Source organism: Myodes glareolus, chromosome 26 (assembly GCF_982192425.1).
Source record: "Myodes glareolus chromosome 26, mMyoGla1.1, whole genome shotgun sequence".
NCBI classification, from domain to species: domain Eukaryota; kingdom Metazoa; phylum Chordata; class Mammalia; order Rodentia; family Cricetidae; genus Myodes; species Myodes glareolus.
This window is the reverse complement of record NC_142051.1, coordinates 42,447,846-42,466,291: the sequence shown is the minus strand read 5'-3', so window position 1 is coordinate 42,466,291 and position 18,446 is coordinate 42,447,846. Positions and strand designations below refer to the sequence as shown.

The 18,446-nt window shown below is 50.4% G+C and overlaps 1 protein-coding gene across 3 annotated transcripts in view; it reads right to left on the bottom strand.

Moving 5' to 3' along the window:
* Positions 1-7,037: 7,037 nt before the first annotated feature.
* Positions 7,038-18,446, bottom strand: part of Txnrd1 (thioredoxin reductase 1) — a 60,060-nt gene continuing 48,651 nt past the window's right edge. For all 3 annotated transcript variants that reach the window (XM_048418130.3, XM_085683274.2, XM_085683273.2), the window contains 6 exons: positions 18,034-18,110; positions 17,559-17,715; positions 17,080-17,187; positions 14,917-15,012; positions 13,438-13,572; positions 7,038-8,785 (listed from right to left, as the gene is read on the bottom strand). In XM_048418130.3, coding sequence (XP_048274087.2) covers positions 8,717-8,785; positions 13,438-13,572; positions 14,917-15,012; positions 17,080-17,187; positions 17,559-17,715; positions 18,034-18,110 — 642 coding nt within the window. In that variant the 3' untranslated portion in view covers positions 7,038-8,716. The remainder of the gene's footprint in view (positions 8,786-13,437; positions 13,573-14,916; positions 15,013-17,079; positions 17,188-17,558; positions 17,716-18,033; positions 18,111-18,446) is intronic.

Sequence of the window (18,446 nt, the reverse complement as noted above, 5' to 3'; positions counted from 1 at the left end):
CTGTGCTGATTAAGATCCTCCCAGCTATGTTCTTCCTGTGGTTGGGTCACAAAACAGAAAGCAGAATGTTCCTGCACAAAATGGCTCCACTTTTAAGCTCCTCGCCTGTACCATCCTCCCCAGCTCCTCCCCTGTACCACCCTCCCCCAGCTCCTCCCCTGTACCGTCCTCCCCCAGCTCCTCCCCTGTACCACCCTCCCCCAGCTCCTCCCCTGTACCGCCCTCCCCCAGCTCCTCCCCTGTACCGTCCTCCCCCAGCTCCTCCCCTGTACCGCCCTCCCCCAGCTCCTCCCCTGTACCGCCCTCCCCCAGCTCCTCCCCTGTGTCGTCCTCCCCCAGCTCCTCCCCTGTACCGCCCTCCCCCAGCTCCTCCCCTGTACCGCCCTCCTCCAGCTCCTCCCCTGTACCGCCTGCCCCCAGCTCCTCCCCTGTACCGCCCTCCCCCAGCTCCTCCCCTGTACCGCCCTCCCCCAGCTCCTCCCCTGTACCGCCCTCCTCCAGCTCCTCCCCTGTACCGCCCTCCCCCAGCTCCTCCCCTGTACCGTCCTCCCCCAGCTCCTCCCCTGTACCGCCCTCCCCCAGCTCTCCACCTGAGGGACAGTAGCAGAATGGATAACACACTGGATACAAATCCAAACTCATCCGCATCACCATCCTTTGTTTTTAAACGATTTATTTTTTTTTTTATTTTATGTGCGTTAGTGTTTTGTCCGCATGTAAGTCTCTGTGAGGGAGTCAAATCACTTGGAGCTGGATTACAGACAGTTGTGAGCTGCCATGTGGGTGCTAGGAATTGAACCCAAGATTACTAGAAGAGCAGCCCATGCTCTTAACCACTGAGCCATCTCTCCAGCCCCTATCACCACCTTTTCTAGGGAGTTAAAACACCCCCTTTGTCTGCAGACCCACTGAGGTACACAGATTAATTTCCTCTGCTTCAGGTACTCAATAGCCTGAAACACACACAAACACACAGGTGTATACACCACACACACAGAGCATTTACCCACACAACACATATATAGCACATGTGCGCGCACGCGCCACACACACACACACACACAGAGCACAACACATGAAATTAGAAAAAATAAATAAACCAGGCTGTTTCCCAAATGCTTGCAGTGTGGGTTTCTCAAGAGAGGACCCTAGAGAGTCACTCAGCTCCTGCAAGGGACACTGGCTTCGGGGAGGTCGTTGTTTGTATTTTTGGTTGTGAGCCTAGCCTTTAAGGGCTGAGCCATCTCTCCAGCCTGGCTTAGGGGAACAGAGGAGGTGAGTACAGGGTAAGGACAAAGTCCCCTGCTCTGAAGGAAACTGGATCTGTGTCTGAGTCTTGACCTTTGACAGGTTGGGTGACTCCAGTTTGTCCTTTGCGGCTTCGGTAAGGAGCACATAGGAGCCGGAGCTGCAGAGATGACAAAGAATGAAGTCTCAGGGATATTGAGACTGTCCTTGCCTGGTGCTGAAGCCTAGACTACCACAGCTTTCCCTGCCATGCCAGGATGGACCAAGGGAATGCGGAGAGCCAGGGATTTGGATGGAAGGTTAGCCGACAAGAGCTACAATGGCGCTTTTCTCAGTGGCCCAAAATGGTTCGTCTGCCACGGTGGCCTGGGTACTCTGCTTCTTCGTTACCTACGTGAGCGGAGCAAGGGCCAGGTCAGCCCCGCTTGGACCTCCCAGGAGATCTATGTTTGTGTGGCAAAGGAAAGCCTAGACAAATCCAGGGGCAACCAACCAAGGCCCAGGCAGGACACCCACAGCTCCCACAGAAAGCCCACGTCTACTCCAGGATAGTGGCCTCCTGGGAGGGGCAGTGTGGGACTAGGCAAAGGTTGTTTGTGTCAGCCAGAGCAGGGTGCTGGGGCAGAGGAGGCGGCAGGTCCGTGGGGACAGAACAGCGTCTTAGAGAGGCAACCACACAGTCCTATGCTCCACAGTCCCCACAGCCCCGGGGAAGCACACAAAACCCTGGCTGTTAGTCAAGGCTTGGGAGAGGGAAGTGGGAAGAAACAGGGTAGGAAACGGAACCCCCCCCCCCCCGAGCTGCCTAGGGCCGACAGTTTACGGCTTCACCCACAGACTCCAGCAACCAGCCTGCCAGGGCCGCGCCGCACTGAGGGTCCTTTCTGAGCGCAGCTCATGTTTGCCAATAATAACTGCCAAGTAAGGGACGCTTTCCTCTCAGAGGTGGGGAGATGGAAAGTTCCAGAAAGCCCCTATGTAATAGGGCCTTTCACAGCTCACCCATCAGACCCCAGAAAACAGTAAACAACTGGACAGCCACAGGGTCCCCTGCAAGAGAGCCTGCAGCTGGACTCCGGAGCGACGTGTGTTCATGCGCCGACGTGGCTCATAAACGGTGATCACGGAGAACCATCCCTGAGGGTACTGTCGCGGTCTGAAAGGTCCCCACGGAAACTCAGGTAGGGGAAATGACTCAGCAGGAAAAGTTTGCATGCGGGCGTGAGGATGAGGTCCCCAGAACCCACTTAAAAGCCAGGTGCACGTGGCAGTACATGCCCGAGATCCCAGAACTCCCACTGTGATGGGAGGCTGAGGCAGGGGAATTTCAGGAAGCTCAAGGGCATGCTAACTGGCATTCGCAGTGGCAGCTCACAGGAAACCCTGTAGTCAAACAAGGTGGGAGGTGAGCATGAACACCCGAGGTTGTCCTATGACTGTCACATGTGTGCTTCGGTGGACATGCACCATGCATGTGTGGACCAAATTCTTACACATACAGCCACACAAACAATATATGTGCACATATACATATATAGTTATATATATATATACATATATATATTTAAAGGGGGAGGTAACAAAATGGCATGTGTGGGACCTTCACATTTTAATTAATTAATTAATTAGTGTGTGGCAGGAGAGAAGAGACAGTGTGAAGGTCAGAGGACAGTTTGAGGGAGTTAGCCTGGGGTCAGCACTTGGCAGCAGGTGTATTTGCCAGCTGAGCCATCTTTGCCTGTGCCTTGGTAGGACCTTTGAGAGGCAGCTGGGGAGAGGTGGCGAGGGTTCATCCTCAGACACAGGTCATCCAGTCATGGACTAGTGGATTAGTGGCTCCGTGTCCTTGTTCATTTAAGTATCTGTCCTTCTGAAACAAGCTGGTTGGGGGCTGGAAAGACGGCTCAGTAGTTAAGGGCACTGATTGATCTTCCAGAAGTCCTGAGTTCAATTCCCAGCAACCACATGGTGGCTCACAACCATCTGTAATGAGATATGGTGCCCTCTTCTGGCCGGCAGGCAGGCAGAACACTGCATAAATAATAAATAAATCAGGTAGGTGCTAACCATTGCTCCCAGGGCAGACACCAGGGGGCAGGCCATCCATCTCTTGGGCTCAGGAGTCACCAATCCCACAGATGCTTGAAGTCAGCTCCAGTAGGCGACTGAGGGCCTCCTAGGTTACCCTGCACAGGGCTTCCCTCCCTCCCGTGGTCTCTCAGGTGTGCATGACGGCTTCAGTCTCCTGAGCGTGTGTATTTCTGAACTGCCATCTTCCGGTACCCCAAACGCAGCCCCACAGCAAAAGGGGCTCATCTACGAGTGTATGGGAACTGGATCCATCTGACTCAAAAGGCTGAGATCCTACTCTGGAGGCATTTAAAGATCAGGCTGTTGCAATTCTTTATGTTGGGTTTGTGTCACCACCTTCTGAAGCTTTTTAAAAAGTTGAAGGCTTTGGCAAGTGCTGGGCCTTTTGTTCGTGGCACCGAGGAGTGGAGACAACCCAGCCGTCACTGTCTTAGCAGCACTAACGGTGTTCAGAGATGACGTTCACCTCGCTTCCCGTTACCCGCTTCCCCACCTTCTCCCTGGAGGCCCCCGCTGAGCCCTCCCAGACCCTGAGGATTGGAGGGCTGGGCACACAGCAGCCCGTGCCGGGTTGTTCTGCAATTTGCTCAGAATGAAGAATGCGAGCGGATGTTGGAAGGACGACACACAGGCGACAGAAATCGGCGAGAGATGCAGAAAAAAAAAGTCGAAAAGAGGCAGTTGCCGTGGGAACAAGAAAAAGGAGCAACACCATCTATGATATGTCACTGTGTGCTTTTTCAGTCCAGAGAAAAGTGTGAAATTCCTAGATGAGCTTGAGATCGCTGTGAGCGCTGGCTGGCTGGAAGCACGGGTAAGTTCAGGCATCTAAGACGACCCTGACGGGAGAGAGGATGAGATCCGGATGTTGGTACGATGCTTTGCTCTTTCAGCATCCGGCTGAACAAAAGGTGATCCATTTGCTAGCTTGCCAGGTAGCTCACATTTTACAGACGAGGGACCTGAGGCAGAATGAAGCCAGGCGGACTCCAGTTCTGGCAGCTGGGAGTCAAACCTAGGTCAGGATGGCAGCAGGAATTCCCTGTACCCAAAGCTGGCTGGGATAAAACGCTGACCAACACCAACTTGGGGAAAGAGAGGGTTTATTTCAATTTACAGTTCCAGGTAGCAGTCCATCACTGAGGCAAGGCAGGACAGGGACCGCAGAGGAACGCTGGCCACCGACTTGCTGAGTTTGTCTGGTTCAAGGGCCGTCAGCCTGGAGATACCACCCACAGTGGGTTGGACCTCTCCACATCAACCATCTGTCAGAGCAACGCCCCACTGACACACCCACAGGCCAGTCTGATCTGGACGGGTCAATTCTCTAGTTTGTGTTCAGTTGACAATGAAATCTAAGCAGCAAATACCCAGGGGATGGACGGGGGGTGAGGCAGGAGGAGGTGGCTCTCATGCCCAGGCAGCGGTGAGCACCTTCCTGTGTTCTGATGCCTCAAGTCGGGCTCCTGCTCTTCCAGACTACTACCCAGCCTTCACCACCCTCCCTTCCCACCACCTTTTACCTCAAATGCCAGCTATGCCCCCGCTTGTCTGCCTGGGACACTCTCTCCTCGCCTCTGCCCTTCACTACCAACACGGTCCCTGGGCATCCATCCTCCTCCACCCTTTACTACCAACACGGTCCCTGGGCATCCATCCTCCTCCGCCCTTCACTACCAACACGGTCCCTGGGCATCCATCCTCCTCCGCCCTTCACTACCAACACGGTCCCTGGGCATCTTCTTGGGGCTCTGTTCCTTCAGAGTCGCTATGGCTCTTTACAGTGTTTCTTCTTCCTGAGCTCCTGCCCTGGAGGCCTTTCCACCTGTGAACACCCCTCCTGGCTGAGGCTCTGACTCCCGTTCACCCCTCAACTCTTCCTTTCCTGAACTTCTGGCTTGCGTCTGCTTGACACCTTGGCTCACACTGACCCCCGGCTGAGGCTGCCCATAGACCTGCCACGTCTCCTGCAGTTCTCCAAAATGATACCTCCACCTTCTATCCTTTGGACTCTTCAGATGCCAGCGCATGGAGCCACCCTTGGTCCCTTTCCTGAACCAACACAATACCCAATCTTTTTTGTTTTGGTTATGTTTTCTGAGACGGTCTCACCAGCTCGCCTGGAACTCCACGAGTGAACCAAGCAGGCCTCAAATTCATTCACAAGAGGCTGACCTGCCTCGGCCTCTGTGATGTTGGAAGTGGAAGCATGCATCACCACACCTGATGTCAATACCCAACCCTGTCAGCTCTGCTCTCAGGTGACCAGGATGACCGACTCTCCACAGCCAGACAGGTGTCAGCAGCCCTACCCCACCCCCACCCTTGGGGAAGGTCAAATCTATTCCCGAGAGCTCAATGTAGGGCCTCAAGGGCTGCGTGGGGGCCCATCCACAATGGTGAGAGGAATCTTACTGAATCTAATTCAATGTACACACACACACACACACACACACATACACGTGCACACGCACACTTTGTTCTCTGGTAAGGTTATTCACCACGCTCACAACCGTGGAAAGTATAGTGGGTTCCTGACCCGGTTTTCCTCTGCAGCCACCTCCCATGGGTCCTGAAGTTGTACCTACCTGCCAAGACAGTTACGCCAACTTCCAGAGTACCAGGCCTTTGCTGGAAGCTGAAGGCACGGAAGTGAAAGCTCCATGCAGTCACTTAAACAATACCGTGAACCCTGAGAGAAGATGGTGGAGGCTGGGGCAATACACAGCAAGTGACCTTTTAGGGAAGCCAGCAGTGTATTTGGGGACAGAGAGTGGATGGCAAGCCCAGTGACAGAGCTGGGCCTACCTGCATGCCTGAGAGCTCAAGGGTGGTTTAGGAGCAGGGTCTGCTACGGTACGGGAGTGAGGCGGCAGGGGTAGGCCTGTTAGAGCGCCTCAGAATACAGTGGCTGTGAGAGGGCATGACCGCGCAGCCCAGATGCCCGCCTGTCAGAGATGCGGTGTGGGAAGGGGACTGAGACTGGGTTTTGGTGCCACAGGCCTGGCCTCTGTAGCTTGGTGTACCACAAACTGACGACAAAAATCCCAGAAGAAGGGACTCACACCTCCGGTCCAGGTGCTGGGGATCAAGCCATCAAATCACCACCCTCTCGGGGCTGTGGTGTTGAAGCCAGTCAGCATGTCTACCCGTGTCTGGCACATGCTCCAGGGCACGCATGGCGCTGACGGCAGCCTGCATTTGTTCACGGTGAAAAGCAAATACGTTTCGGAAAGGTACTTGCTAAGAACTAACCCCAAATGGGGGCTGCTTCTGCGTAATACCCGGTGCTAAGGGGACACGGTGCGCTGACAAAGGATCTGTGGCAGCACCGGCGTACAAGTCACTGAAACCAGAGACTGCACGTCCAAGGGTGGGGAATGTTGAGCTGGGTGACAGGAGACGCGAGAGAAACCAGCTCTCCCATACATTGTTGTGTGTACCCAGAGCGTGATTCAATGGTGCGGATGGCTTTGCCTCCTGGAAGACCAGGATGGACAGGCCAGTCAGAGCTGGAAGAGGTAACTGAAGGGCCAGCACCCTATAGGGAAACCTCAGCTGAGAGAGTCCAGGCAATAGCATGGCACCCTGGAGGCTTAGTACAAATGTTAGCCTTCTGTAAAAAGCCGTGGGGCCTGCTGGGCCCTCTGCAGCGTCAGAGAAGTCCGACCATCATTCAATAAGAAGGCACACAGTAACACCTTTTACTAGTTCATATTTTTTTTTCCCCAGAAAATTTGTAACAAAAATACATGGAATTGGAATCTGAGTTACAGTACATTGTGCGATTACAGAACATAAACAAGAAGACCATTCCTTCTCGTGGGGGTGGAACATTCCATTTCACTAAGAAAATCACAACATGATTCAGAACAGTTAACCCTACACTGTCGTTCTAGTCTCAGAGACTGGCACACTTGGGAGAAAAAAAATGTTTAAAAATAAATAAATAAAACTGAACAGAATCAACTCCCCTCGGGTCCCCTATCCTTGCTCCTCTTCCTATTGTCTTCACGTGAGCTGATGGGGTGAGGACGTGTGGGAGCCTCGTGGGGCCGGGAAGGTGCTGCTGGCTGAACTCTAGGCAAGCACGGGTTCCCTGAGGCGGCCCAGAGTGAGCTGGGAACACCACTCAGTAACTGCAGGTAGAGTTGGGTAAGAGGTGAGGGCAAGAAAAGAAGCCACAGGACCAGGGCCTGCGGCCTGTGGCTGTTTATAGTGGGAAAGACGGTGTGAACACAGACCTCAGCCTGCGTGTTCACAGTCATGTAACCCAGCAGCTAAAACCACGCTGCGAAAACACCAGCGGCGGTGCTGCCAGAGTTCCACTGGGTTCAAGAGAAAAAGGAAAAACCAATTGGTTTTTCAATGAAAATCCTTCACATCCACCTGTGTTCGATAATAATAATAACTTATGTTATGAACAGCTTCCTCACAAAAGTAATTACCTCAGAAGATTTATGTGCTGTGTCTGGAAAGAGCTGCTTGCCTATGAATGTAGCTCTCAGGGGACAGAAGCTTAAAACCAAATCCACCTCCCAGAAACCCCAAGTTTAAAGCAAATTAAGCGTTCTCCACTGCAGACAACCTCAGTTGGCTCAGACCAACGGACAATAAACCGTATCAAGAAAGATGTTTGTTGTCCATCATCCTGTGCTGGCAAAAATCTACCCTACGGCGAGGGCCACACAATGAAGCTAAGGAGACTAGACAAGTCGCCGCCTCCCTTCCTAAGCAGCTTCAGCGATGTGCGCAGCGGGGGAAGCTTGCAAAAAGTGGACCGAGGTCTCCTTGTTTTGGATGTAAGCCTTACTAAAACAGATGATGCTACACGGGTCAGCAAAACGATCAGTGTATTTTAGTCACAGGGCAATTGCTCTTTCTGGGACAAATGTGTGTGGCTCCCGTAAGCCGGTTCATTCCCCTTCTACACAGTAAGACTGTGGCTAGTCCAAGCCACGCCATGCTATTAGACAAAACTGATTGCTAACATTCCCTATCTCTAGTGTCATTGACCCCATGGGAAAAAAAACGAAAATGAGAATCGACATAAAACAGCTTGAGAAGGAACGTACACAATCTAAGGGAAGGTCGAGCTGGACAGGTCCGACAGCTGATCCGTCACTGCCCACCGCGAGGGCTTGAGGCTGGTGACTTCATGGACGCATCTCCAGGATGCACTGCCGATGTCTGTCTGAGTCCGTCAAGGTAACCCCAGTGTGATGCTGCCACCTCCTACCCACGAGATCCCAGGGACCTGGTGGCCGTAGGACAGCACCTTGTGTAGGTGCCGGGAGCTCAGGCGTCTTCCTGAACTTCACCTGGATGTGGGCAAGTTAACAGGTCTGTAGTCCTGCGGCAGCATCCACACCAGGGCTTAACCTCAGCAGCCAGTCTGGAGGATGTCTCCCCCAGAACGCTTCGTCACCGACAACGTGGTGAATATCTGCAGGAAAGAGGAAGAAGTTTCAAACTTCTGAGCAAAGGAGCCCACACGCAGCACCCTGGGCATTACGACTTAGGTGGCGGTAAAATGAACAGAGTGAGACCGACCCGGATGTCCTCTAGTGCTCCAGAGGACAGAGGAGGAGCTATGTGTGTAACCATTCAGGGTTAGGAGGGACTCACTACCCTTGTTCTTACACACTGGAAAGCTAACCCCAGCTCATACACATCAAAGCCATGGAAGGAACGCAGGCTGCGCAAGGACTCAGCTACCCCACTCTGTCGTGTCTCTTGCTGGTGTCACCCACCCTTTCCCCTGGTTCCCACAGCAGTGCTCCCGCGTCCTGGCCCTGTTCTGTAGCTATCTGCCCACGGCTGAGCTGTGGCGAGACCCTGCAGACCCCGGTCACCTTACAGGCTGCCCCGTCTGATGCACGAACATCACAATAGCCAGAAGCTTTGCCGAGTTCCACCTTAGCTTCCAGGTATTCGGTGCTGATTCTGGGAGCGGCTCCTTGTGGGTACACGGATACACACAATCTCCTGAACTGGACCCCCCAACACACACACCCGCCAATAAATTTACTGTAAGCATAGTGTGCCCACGGCTGAATTCTTCACAGCTCCTCTCAGGCAAACAAGTTTGTCTCACTCTACCCTCTTTTCTTGTGAAGTTCTCGGGGTTCAACCATCAGGCTGGCCCTAATGACTCTGTGATCACAAAAACTATACACTAACGACATGGCAGGCTCTCACTATTTCAGACATTAGCATGAGCCAAGGGGCCAACAGGTTCCAGCCGCCCTGCCCGGCAGACCCTCCTTAAACCAAAGGCCACGGTGCATTTGGAAGTGTCTGGGGGGAGCCAACACGGACTACATGTACCTCGCTAATATTCTGGAACATACTTTCCTGCCAATACCTTCACTGGTTCTCAAAACCTTGGATCTTAAACACTAACCTATTTATTGACCCACTTATCTGAGGCAGGACCTCACTGCTACCCAGACTTATTTGAAGCTCATAGCAGTTCTCCTGCCGGCATTCTGCATACCACGATTCACAGACGAACCATTACTTAGTATAAGGAGAAAAGAGCAAGAAATCAAGGCCATCTTTACATACATGGACCAAAGCAACAGGAATCAATCAAGCAGCCTATGTACAAACGGGGGTTCCTAATCCTTAAAAAGCCCTTGCTCTGGCTTAACCTTTGGGCAGAGACACAGCCATTTCATATAAACCAGCAGCAGCAGAGCGCAACTCCTAAAATACGACTGATCTGCATTCAAAACCAAGGGATTGTAATAGGGAACTCATCTTTGCTAGCAAGAATATGAAATCCCTGAAGTAGGCAATCCCTTTTGTAACGACAGAAAAAGGTCCATTCGCACCGAATTTCACAAGGCTCATTAGCACCCTTACATTCGATGCTGACACTCTGTGCGTCAGCCCAACTGTTTCTGAAAAGGAACACAATTCCTTTGTTTAAAAAATGTGCGTATGGATGAGCACAGGGACAATGTGTGATAATGAAGATGGTGTTAGGATAACGGCACTGTGTACAATGTAAGACGCCATCAGACGAGCGCTTCCCGTTGCCATGGGGTAGAAGAGGAATGAACAAGAGAATACATTTCCACAGACTCTTGGCTCCTGACACCTGCAAGTTTAATTTTGTTTCTTGGGGTGCAGAGAGATGGCAGCAGGCTGTTCAGTTACTGCTCTCCTGCAAGGCAGTCAATGGCCCGGGTGCTGTGGCCACTTCAGAACAATTCACGACAGCTTAGGACAGGCCTCTAATTTACCATCACATCTTCGGTGGACTGACATTTGTGAGATTCAATAAAACGTATTAGGAAAATGAAATTTTAAAAGACATGTAAATTAGCCCTCAATTTAGTATTATTATCTGTCAGATGGCTCCAGTTCCTGAACCCTTCTCTTTATTTCTAGCCCTTTCTCTCATGGGCACAGCAACCATCCCGGGGACCAGACAGGGCCACACTCCAAACACCAAGTGTCTGGACACTGCCTTCAGCAGACATGCCTTTGAGAGGCAAACTTCACTTTTCTAAATCAAGCCCTTTGCCATAAAAAAATTCTGCAGTCGGAAAGCCTTTGATTTGCTAAAATTCTAATTTCTAGTCAAGTAGAGTTCACAGGAAAGGATGATACATCAACAAACAAGCCCTTCCAGGGAAGCTGCTCCTTCTGTGTGGGAAGAACCCAGAGAGAGTGGCCACTGACTCAGCGGGCACAGTGACAAATGGTAGCGTCTAGATGCTTTGCCACGGGCTTTGCCACGGCCTTTCTGTCAGACCCACGCTGGACACTTCCTAGCTTAGCAAACTCTGCTGCAAGCCAAGCTGAAGAGCAAAGACCGCTGACTTCACTGAGAAACAGTTGCTGAATGAGATCACGACTCAGGCTGGGCAACGGTGGGCCAAGTCCTGTGATCTGTCTGTCACCAGGAGATGCTGCCCTCACCCTCCTGAGACGGAGAGAAAGGCTAACACAGGGAGAGCCTGGTGCCTGGCACACAGTAGGCCCTCTTGCCACGTCCAGTCCATGGGACCAACACTTCCACGGTCACTTCCCAACCAGACATCACCATTTGCTCTTTGTAAAAGAGGTATAAATTCTTAACTGCTAAGCCATCTCACCAGCCTGATTTCTGTTTTCTCACATAAGCCTGTTCATGGCACTGTTAATAGACTCTTAACAAACAAAACTCACCAGCACCTTCCGCTGCGGGCAGTCTGTCACTGCACTGATTGAAAGATACGGCCAAAGAGTACTGATCTAAACCAGATGGTGCTAAAACAAGCCTTCATTCCCACTCAGGAGACAGAGGCAGGCCAATTCTGAGTTTGAGGCTAGCCTGGTCTACAGAGTGGGTTGCAGGACAGCCAGGACTATACAGAGAAACCTTGTCCGTCCCCCGCCCCCAAAAAATCAAGCAAACAAATAATATTAATCTAGACTCTTCAGTCTTTCTAACTTTTTGCAGATCAGGCTTTTGGGTTTTGGGTTTTGTTTTAATGGCAAACAGCAGCTTCTGTGACCTGTTTGGAGAACAGGCCAGTAGCTGATGCTTGCCATCAGTCCGGAGCAGAACACATTCCTAATGACAGAAGCTCTGTGTTTTCCTGTGTCTGTGTTTTGGTTTGTTTTAAAGTTGGGGTCTTTAGCCTATGCAGTGTACAAATTCACTATGTAGCTGAGAATGACTGAACTTCTGATTCTCCTGTCTCTACCTAAGGGCTAGGATTACAGGTGTATGCTGCTATGCCCAGGTAAGTGCTGGAACTGAACCAATGGCCTTATGCATGCTGAGGTGAGCACTCTACCCATTACACCCAAGCCTTCTGTGTGTATTGTATGTATGTGTTTGTGTACATGCATGTGTGCGCATGCACACTTGTGTGGAGACCAGAAGTCAACTTCAGGTTGCTTTCCACCTTATATTTTTAGACAGGCTCTCACTGAACCAGCTGCCAGGATCTACCTGCTTCCATTCCCTGAGCCTTTGACAACCTCCCACCCTCCTGAGGTCACAGAGGCAGGCCACCACACCAGAGTGCTCAGGTCCTCTTTTGAGCAAAAGGCACTTGACCCACTGAGCCATTTCCTCACACACACCCCCTTCCGTGTCTTTTCAAAACTGGCTTTCACATGTTCAAAGAGTTCAGGTGTACAAGCACAACTGGAAACAGAAACCAACCAGTTATGAACTGCAGATACAACCACTAGGAATGCACAAACACAGGCCTCCTACGTGTGCACACACACACACACACACATACACACACACACACACACGAGCGTAGCATGCGACTGTGGCACACACCAACACTGCCATTATCAGCCCACATCAAAACCACAGAGTACTTCACTTAACACTCAGCTTATAAACCCTATACGGTAACAGCATTCAAGCTTGGAAAATCGGGGACAGTGAGCGAACACTGACTCCCAGAGGCCAGGACCGGGAAGTTACCACTCTTCCTCTCATTGGCTCAGTGTTTCTAAGCATCACTTCCCAGTATCCTTCTCGGATACCCACAAGTTCAGAGGCCCACACCATCTTCAGCTTCGAGGCTTTTCCAGACAACTAACTAGACAGAAAATAACCACCATGGGAAAACTTTAAGACATTATCATAATAAAAGTCGTGAGGGGTTTTGTTATTGTTTTTTCTTCCTTTGAGACAGGATCTCACTATGTAGCCCTGGTTGGCCTGGAGCTTGCTATGTAGACGAGGATAGCCTTCAACTCACACAGATCTGTCTCTGAGTCTTCACAAACTGTAATTAAGGGGCGTGCTGCCGTGACCATCGGTGAACAAAAGATTTAGGGTCAGCTTCTGTAAGTATTCTAAACAATTTTCTATCTGCAGTCTCTGATCTGTACTAGCAGCTGTAAATATGAAAGAAAAGGAAACCCCAGTCTAGAAGGTGAGCCTTCTGTTGAGGCATTATCAGTAGGAGGAAAGGGAACCCCAGTCTAGAAGGTGAGCCTTCTGTATCAATCACGGCCACACGGTCAGGTACAGAAGCAGCTGAAGGAGAAACACCAGTGACCCGAGGTCTGCCGCTCTGAGTGGCAAACGTGGGCATTTTTCCGGAGCTGGGAAGCGTGCGTGCTCACCTCCGCACAGACAGGGTGGATTCCAATAGTGCTGTCCAGCTGCTGCTTGGTCATTCCACACTTGAGTGCAGCCGCAAAGCCTTGTGTCACCTCCCCAGCGTTTGGACCCAGCACGTGAAAGCCCACGACACGTTCCTAAGATAGAAAATAAAGTGACACGGTTGAGCTGGTCTCCCTTCTCTCCCACAGCCTTTAATCCCAGCAGAGGATTTAATCCCAGGCAGAGGCAGGCGGATCTCTGTGAGTTCAAGGCCAGCCTGGTCTACAAGAGCAAGTTCCAGGGCTGGCTCCAAAGCTACAGAGAAATCCTGTCTCAAACAAAACAAAACCAACAAAAAAAGAAACAGGCCAAGGTCCCTCTGCTGCCAGTCCTGCTAATATGTTCTATATCAGACATATGGAATAAATACCAGAGATGGAGGAGCCTGCCTAAGGCTAAGTCACCTCTGTAGGGACAAACGTGTCTGAATTTCAGTCTGGAACCCAGGTGGCTGAGGGTCCAAGCAGCGGCAAGTCTGGGTTTGGGGGTATTTTTGGGGGGGGGTGTCACTTTTTGAGGTAGCAGAGGATTTCATGCTCTTCACTCAATACAGAAAAGCTCCAAGTGTCCTTGACTTCCCTCACTCCAGTGTGCTCTGACTGCCCAAGGTCGGGGAAGAATGAGTGGACAGGAGAGCCAAACCCTGGCCTCAAATGGTGCCTCTCGGACTGGGGACACCAGCAGGTGGAGCCCTAATGGCAAACACAGCTCCTGGTCAAAACTGAGCAGTGTCAAAAGCTAAACATTGTCAGAAGATCATCACCGCACTGACACCGTTTCTAAGGTCACAGGTCACCACTGCACTGCACTGATGCAGTCTCTAAGGTCACAGGTCACCACTGCACTGCACTGACGCCGTCTCTAAGGTCACAGGTCATCACTGCACTGACGCCATCTCTAAGGTCACAGGTCACCACTGCACTGCACTGATGCAGTCTCTAAGGTCACAGGTCATCACTGCACTGACACCGTCTCTAAGGTCACAGGTCATCACTGCACTGCACTGCACTGACGCCGTCTCTAAGGTCACAGGTCACTACTGCACTGCACTGATGCAGTCTCTAAGGTCACAGGTCATCACTGCACTGATGCAGTCTCTAAGGTCACAGGTCACCACTGCACTGACGCCATCTCTAAGGTCACAGGTCACCACTGCACTGCACTGATGCAGTCTCTAAGGTCACAGGTCATCACTGCACTGACACCGTCTCTAAGGTCACAGGTCATCACTGCACTGCACTGATGCTGTCTCTAAGGTCACAGGTCACCACTACACTGACACCGTCTCTAAGGTCACAGGTCATCATTGCACTGCACTGACACCGTCTCTAAGGTCACAGGTCACCACTACACTGCACTGACCCTGTCTCTAAGGTCACAGGTCACCACTGCATTACACTGACGCCATCTCTAAGGTCACAGGTCATCACGGCACTTACGTTGTCTTTAAGGTTACAGATTATCTTTGCGTAGCACTTATTGTTGTCTCGGGAAGGAACCGTCCACTCCAAGGGCCAAAAGAAACTGTGGTAAACCTGGGAAGACACAAGAACAGCAGGCGGCTGTCAAGCACCGGGTGTGGAGCCGCAGCAGTAATTGCGCTGTTAAACAACACAGTTCATCCACAAAAGGCAAACGACTTGAAGTTCTGTTGTCAAAGCCCCTTTGACTAATCTTGCTTATTTGGACTGACTAGTCAATCTTAGTAAAATAACAAAAGGTCAAGAAAATGAAGAAAGAAGTCATGTGATTACTGTCTTACGTAAGAATACAAGCCAGGTGGGGTGGCACACACCTTTAATTCCAGTGCTTGGGAAGCAGAAGCAGCTGGATCTCTGTGAGTTCAAGGCTAGCCTGCCTACACAGGGACTTCTGTGTATTAATGTTCTCCGCCCTACCCCACCCCCCAAAAAAAAAGAAAATGGAAAAAAAGGGAAGAATACAAAGTGACCACCTTGTTAGTGGTTCTCAACCTATGGGTCTTGAACCCTTTGGAGGTTGAATGACCTTTTCACATGGGTCACCTACAAATGTGGAAAACAGATATTTCCGTTACAATTCATAACACTAGCAATGTTATAGTTATGAAGTAGCAATGAAAAGAATTTTATGGTGGGGGTCATCAGCACATGAGGAACTGTAGTACAGGGTCGCGGCGTCAGGAGGGTGGAGAACCACTGGAGGAGTCACAACTGTAAATGAAAGCCCAGAAGACGGTAGGGACAACGGGAGCAGCCACCAGCTGCTGTCTCGCCGCCTCCTCCTGGGACTTCATTCGCCAGCACAGGAAGAAGGAAGGGGGTACGGGAGCCAGCAGACAGGGGCCCTTTGCGATGTGTCTCATGGCTGACAAAGAGGACTGTTTTCTCTTCTAACCAGCAGCTCAGTGTGAGGAAACCTTTCACAAGCTCCCTGGTTAGGGAGGGCATCAGACAGAGGGCAGATGCGTCCAAGTTCAGAGCACCATGAAATTCCATAGGGAAAAAGGTTAGGAAAAAAAAATCACTCAAAATTCTTATGTTCTTGACAGTCTATGTATGAGTAGATGTTTCCTATTTCCCTAACTAAATTGTTCAAAATGTCTTCAATGCAAATATATTACTTTTGTAAGGAAAATAGCAGAAGAAAATCAAAGACTATTTACATGAATGTGAACTCTTTACTAAGAAACTTAAGATATAAATACTTTTTAAAAATGGTGTGGTGGTTTGAATAGGAATGGCCCCATAGACTCCTGTTTGAATGGTTGACCCATAGCAAGGGGCACTATTAGGAGGTGTGGCTCGGGTGGAGGAGGTGTGGGCTTTGAAGTCATACACACGCTTAAGCTGCACCCATCTGCTGCCTGCAGGTCAGGATGCAGGACTCTCAGCTCCTCCTCCAGCACCATGTCTGCCTCCACGACACCATGCTTCCCACCAAAATAATGCACGAAACCTCTAAAACTGTAAGGCACCACCTCAATGACATGTTTCTCCTTTATGAGAGTTGTCATGGTAACAGTATCTCTGCACAGCAATAGAAACCCTAACTGAGACCCTTGGGGAGGTAACGTTTGTACAGGCTTGGATGCCCAGGAGAAGCCAGAGGAGGAATGCCACCAGGAATCCTCTACTCTCTGACTTATTCCCTTGACCCTGGAGCACACCATTGCTTGGGGAGGCTGTGAGCAACGTGGGGTTTATGTGAGGGCTGCGGTTTGAACTTTGATGCTGACACTGCTGGACAATCTATCCTCAAACAATGATTACAGAAATGGACAGTAGGTTCTAGGCATGTTAACAGATCTCAGCAGTACAAGCGGCACTGGTGGTCCTCCAGAGGACCAGGGTTCAAATCCCAGCCTCTACCTGGCAGCTCATAACCCCTTGTAACTCTCATTCCAAGGGATCGGATGCCTTCCAGCCTCCAGGAGTGCACATGTGGTGCAGAGACACAAGCAGGCCGAACACCCACACACGGGACAAAAAATAAATCTTTAAAAATTAAAGTAAAAAAATAATAAACATGCTCACTAATCTATTTATAACTGTAGTTTTCTGTACATTTGAAACCACGTTGAATGTCTGAAACAATAACATGAGAAGGGAAGGAAAACTCACTTCAATGTTTTCTTCCCCGAATTTCTCGATAGCTTTCTCTTCAGGCAGGCCACAGCAGCCATACTCCAGAGGAGTAAAGACAGTTGTTGGGACGTTTTCATAGTCACACTGTTTCAGATGGAGAAAAAACGGAGAAGTAAGATGATGTGGGAAGTCCTTCTGTATATGTGTTGCTTTTATTGGTTAATGAATAAGGAAACTGCTTTGGGCCTATAGCAGGGTAGGACAGAGCTAGGCAGGGAAAACTAAATTGAATGTTGGGAGAAAGAAAGCAGAGTCAGGAAGATGCCATGTAGGGGAAAGACATGGGCTGCCAGCTGGAACCTTGCCGGTAGGCCACGAGCCTTGTGGTAAAATATAAAATAATGGATATGGGTTAATACTAGGTCTAAGAGCTAGCTAGCAATACGCTTAAGTGGTTGGCCAGGCAATGATTTAACTAAGAACACTGTCTTGGTGGGTGACGGCACAAAACTCACCTTGACTGTGGAGCCTCCATACAGCCTCTGGGCCAGCAGCCGCCCCGCCTGGATGGCCACAGGTGTCAGTTCCAGCTTCCCCTCCAGGATGTCACCAATAGCATAGATGTAAGGCACATTGGTCTGCTCTTCATCCGTGACGGGTATCTTTCCAGTCCTGCAACCATCAGCAGCCACGATGAGTGAAGCAAAACCATGCCCTCTTTCTCCCCAGAAGAGCACGGCTCTAGCTACTAAAAATAAACCTGTGCACAGGAATCAAAGTGAAGATCCTGGCCACTGCTTTAAAAATCAGATATGGGAAACATTTTTAAAAACAAAACCAAACACCCTTTACCATGGTGCTCAAGACTGGGAGCAGTCGCACCCACTGCTGGGTACGGCTGGAAGAGCTCTCAAAGCTGGAAGTGAAGTTAACTGGATAAAGCAAGGTAGAGCGGAGCAATGAGCAACCGCGCCACATTTGCCTCCTTACTTCTCATTGATCTTCACGCCCACGGTCTCTAAGCCAATGGTTCTCGTACAAGAATCTCTTCCTACTGCCAGCAACACCTGAAAAAAAAACAATAAACTATTATCAAAGCCTGCTGTATAAATCATTTACCCCCAGACCCAGGAAACAAATTTCATTAATAATTAAAAATTCACGAGTGTAAGTAAATTAAAACCTTTTGTTTTTAGAAGTCTTTTGAACAGACACAGCGAACGTCCCTGGCAGGCCTTAAAAGAAAGGAACTCACTGCCTTAATTAAGACACATTTAAAACGAAGAGCACAGACCTCGGCTCAATTATTTCCTAAGTGACAGTCGGGGAGACAAAGGGAAGTACATGGACAGGAAGTCTACTCATGAACAACTTCTGCCGAAATAGATCCTACTATCAGAATC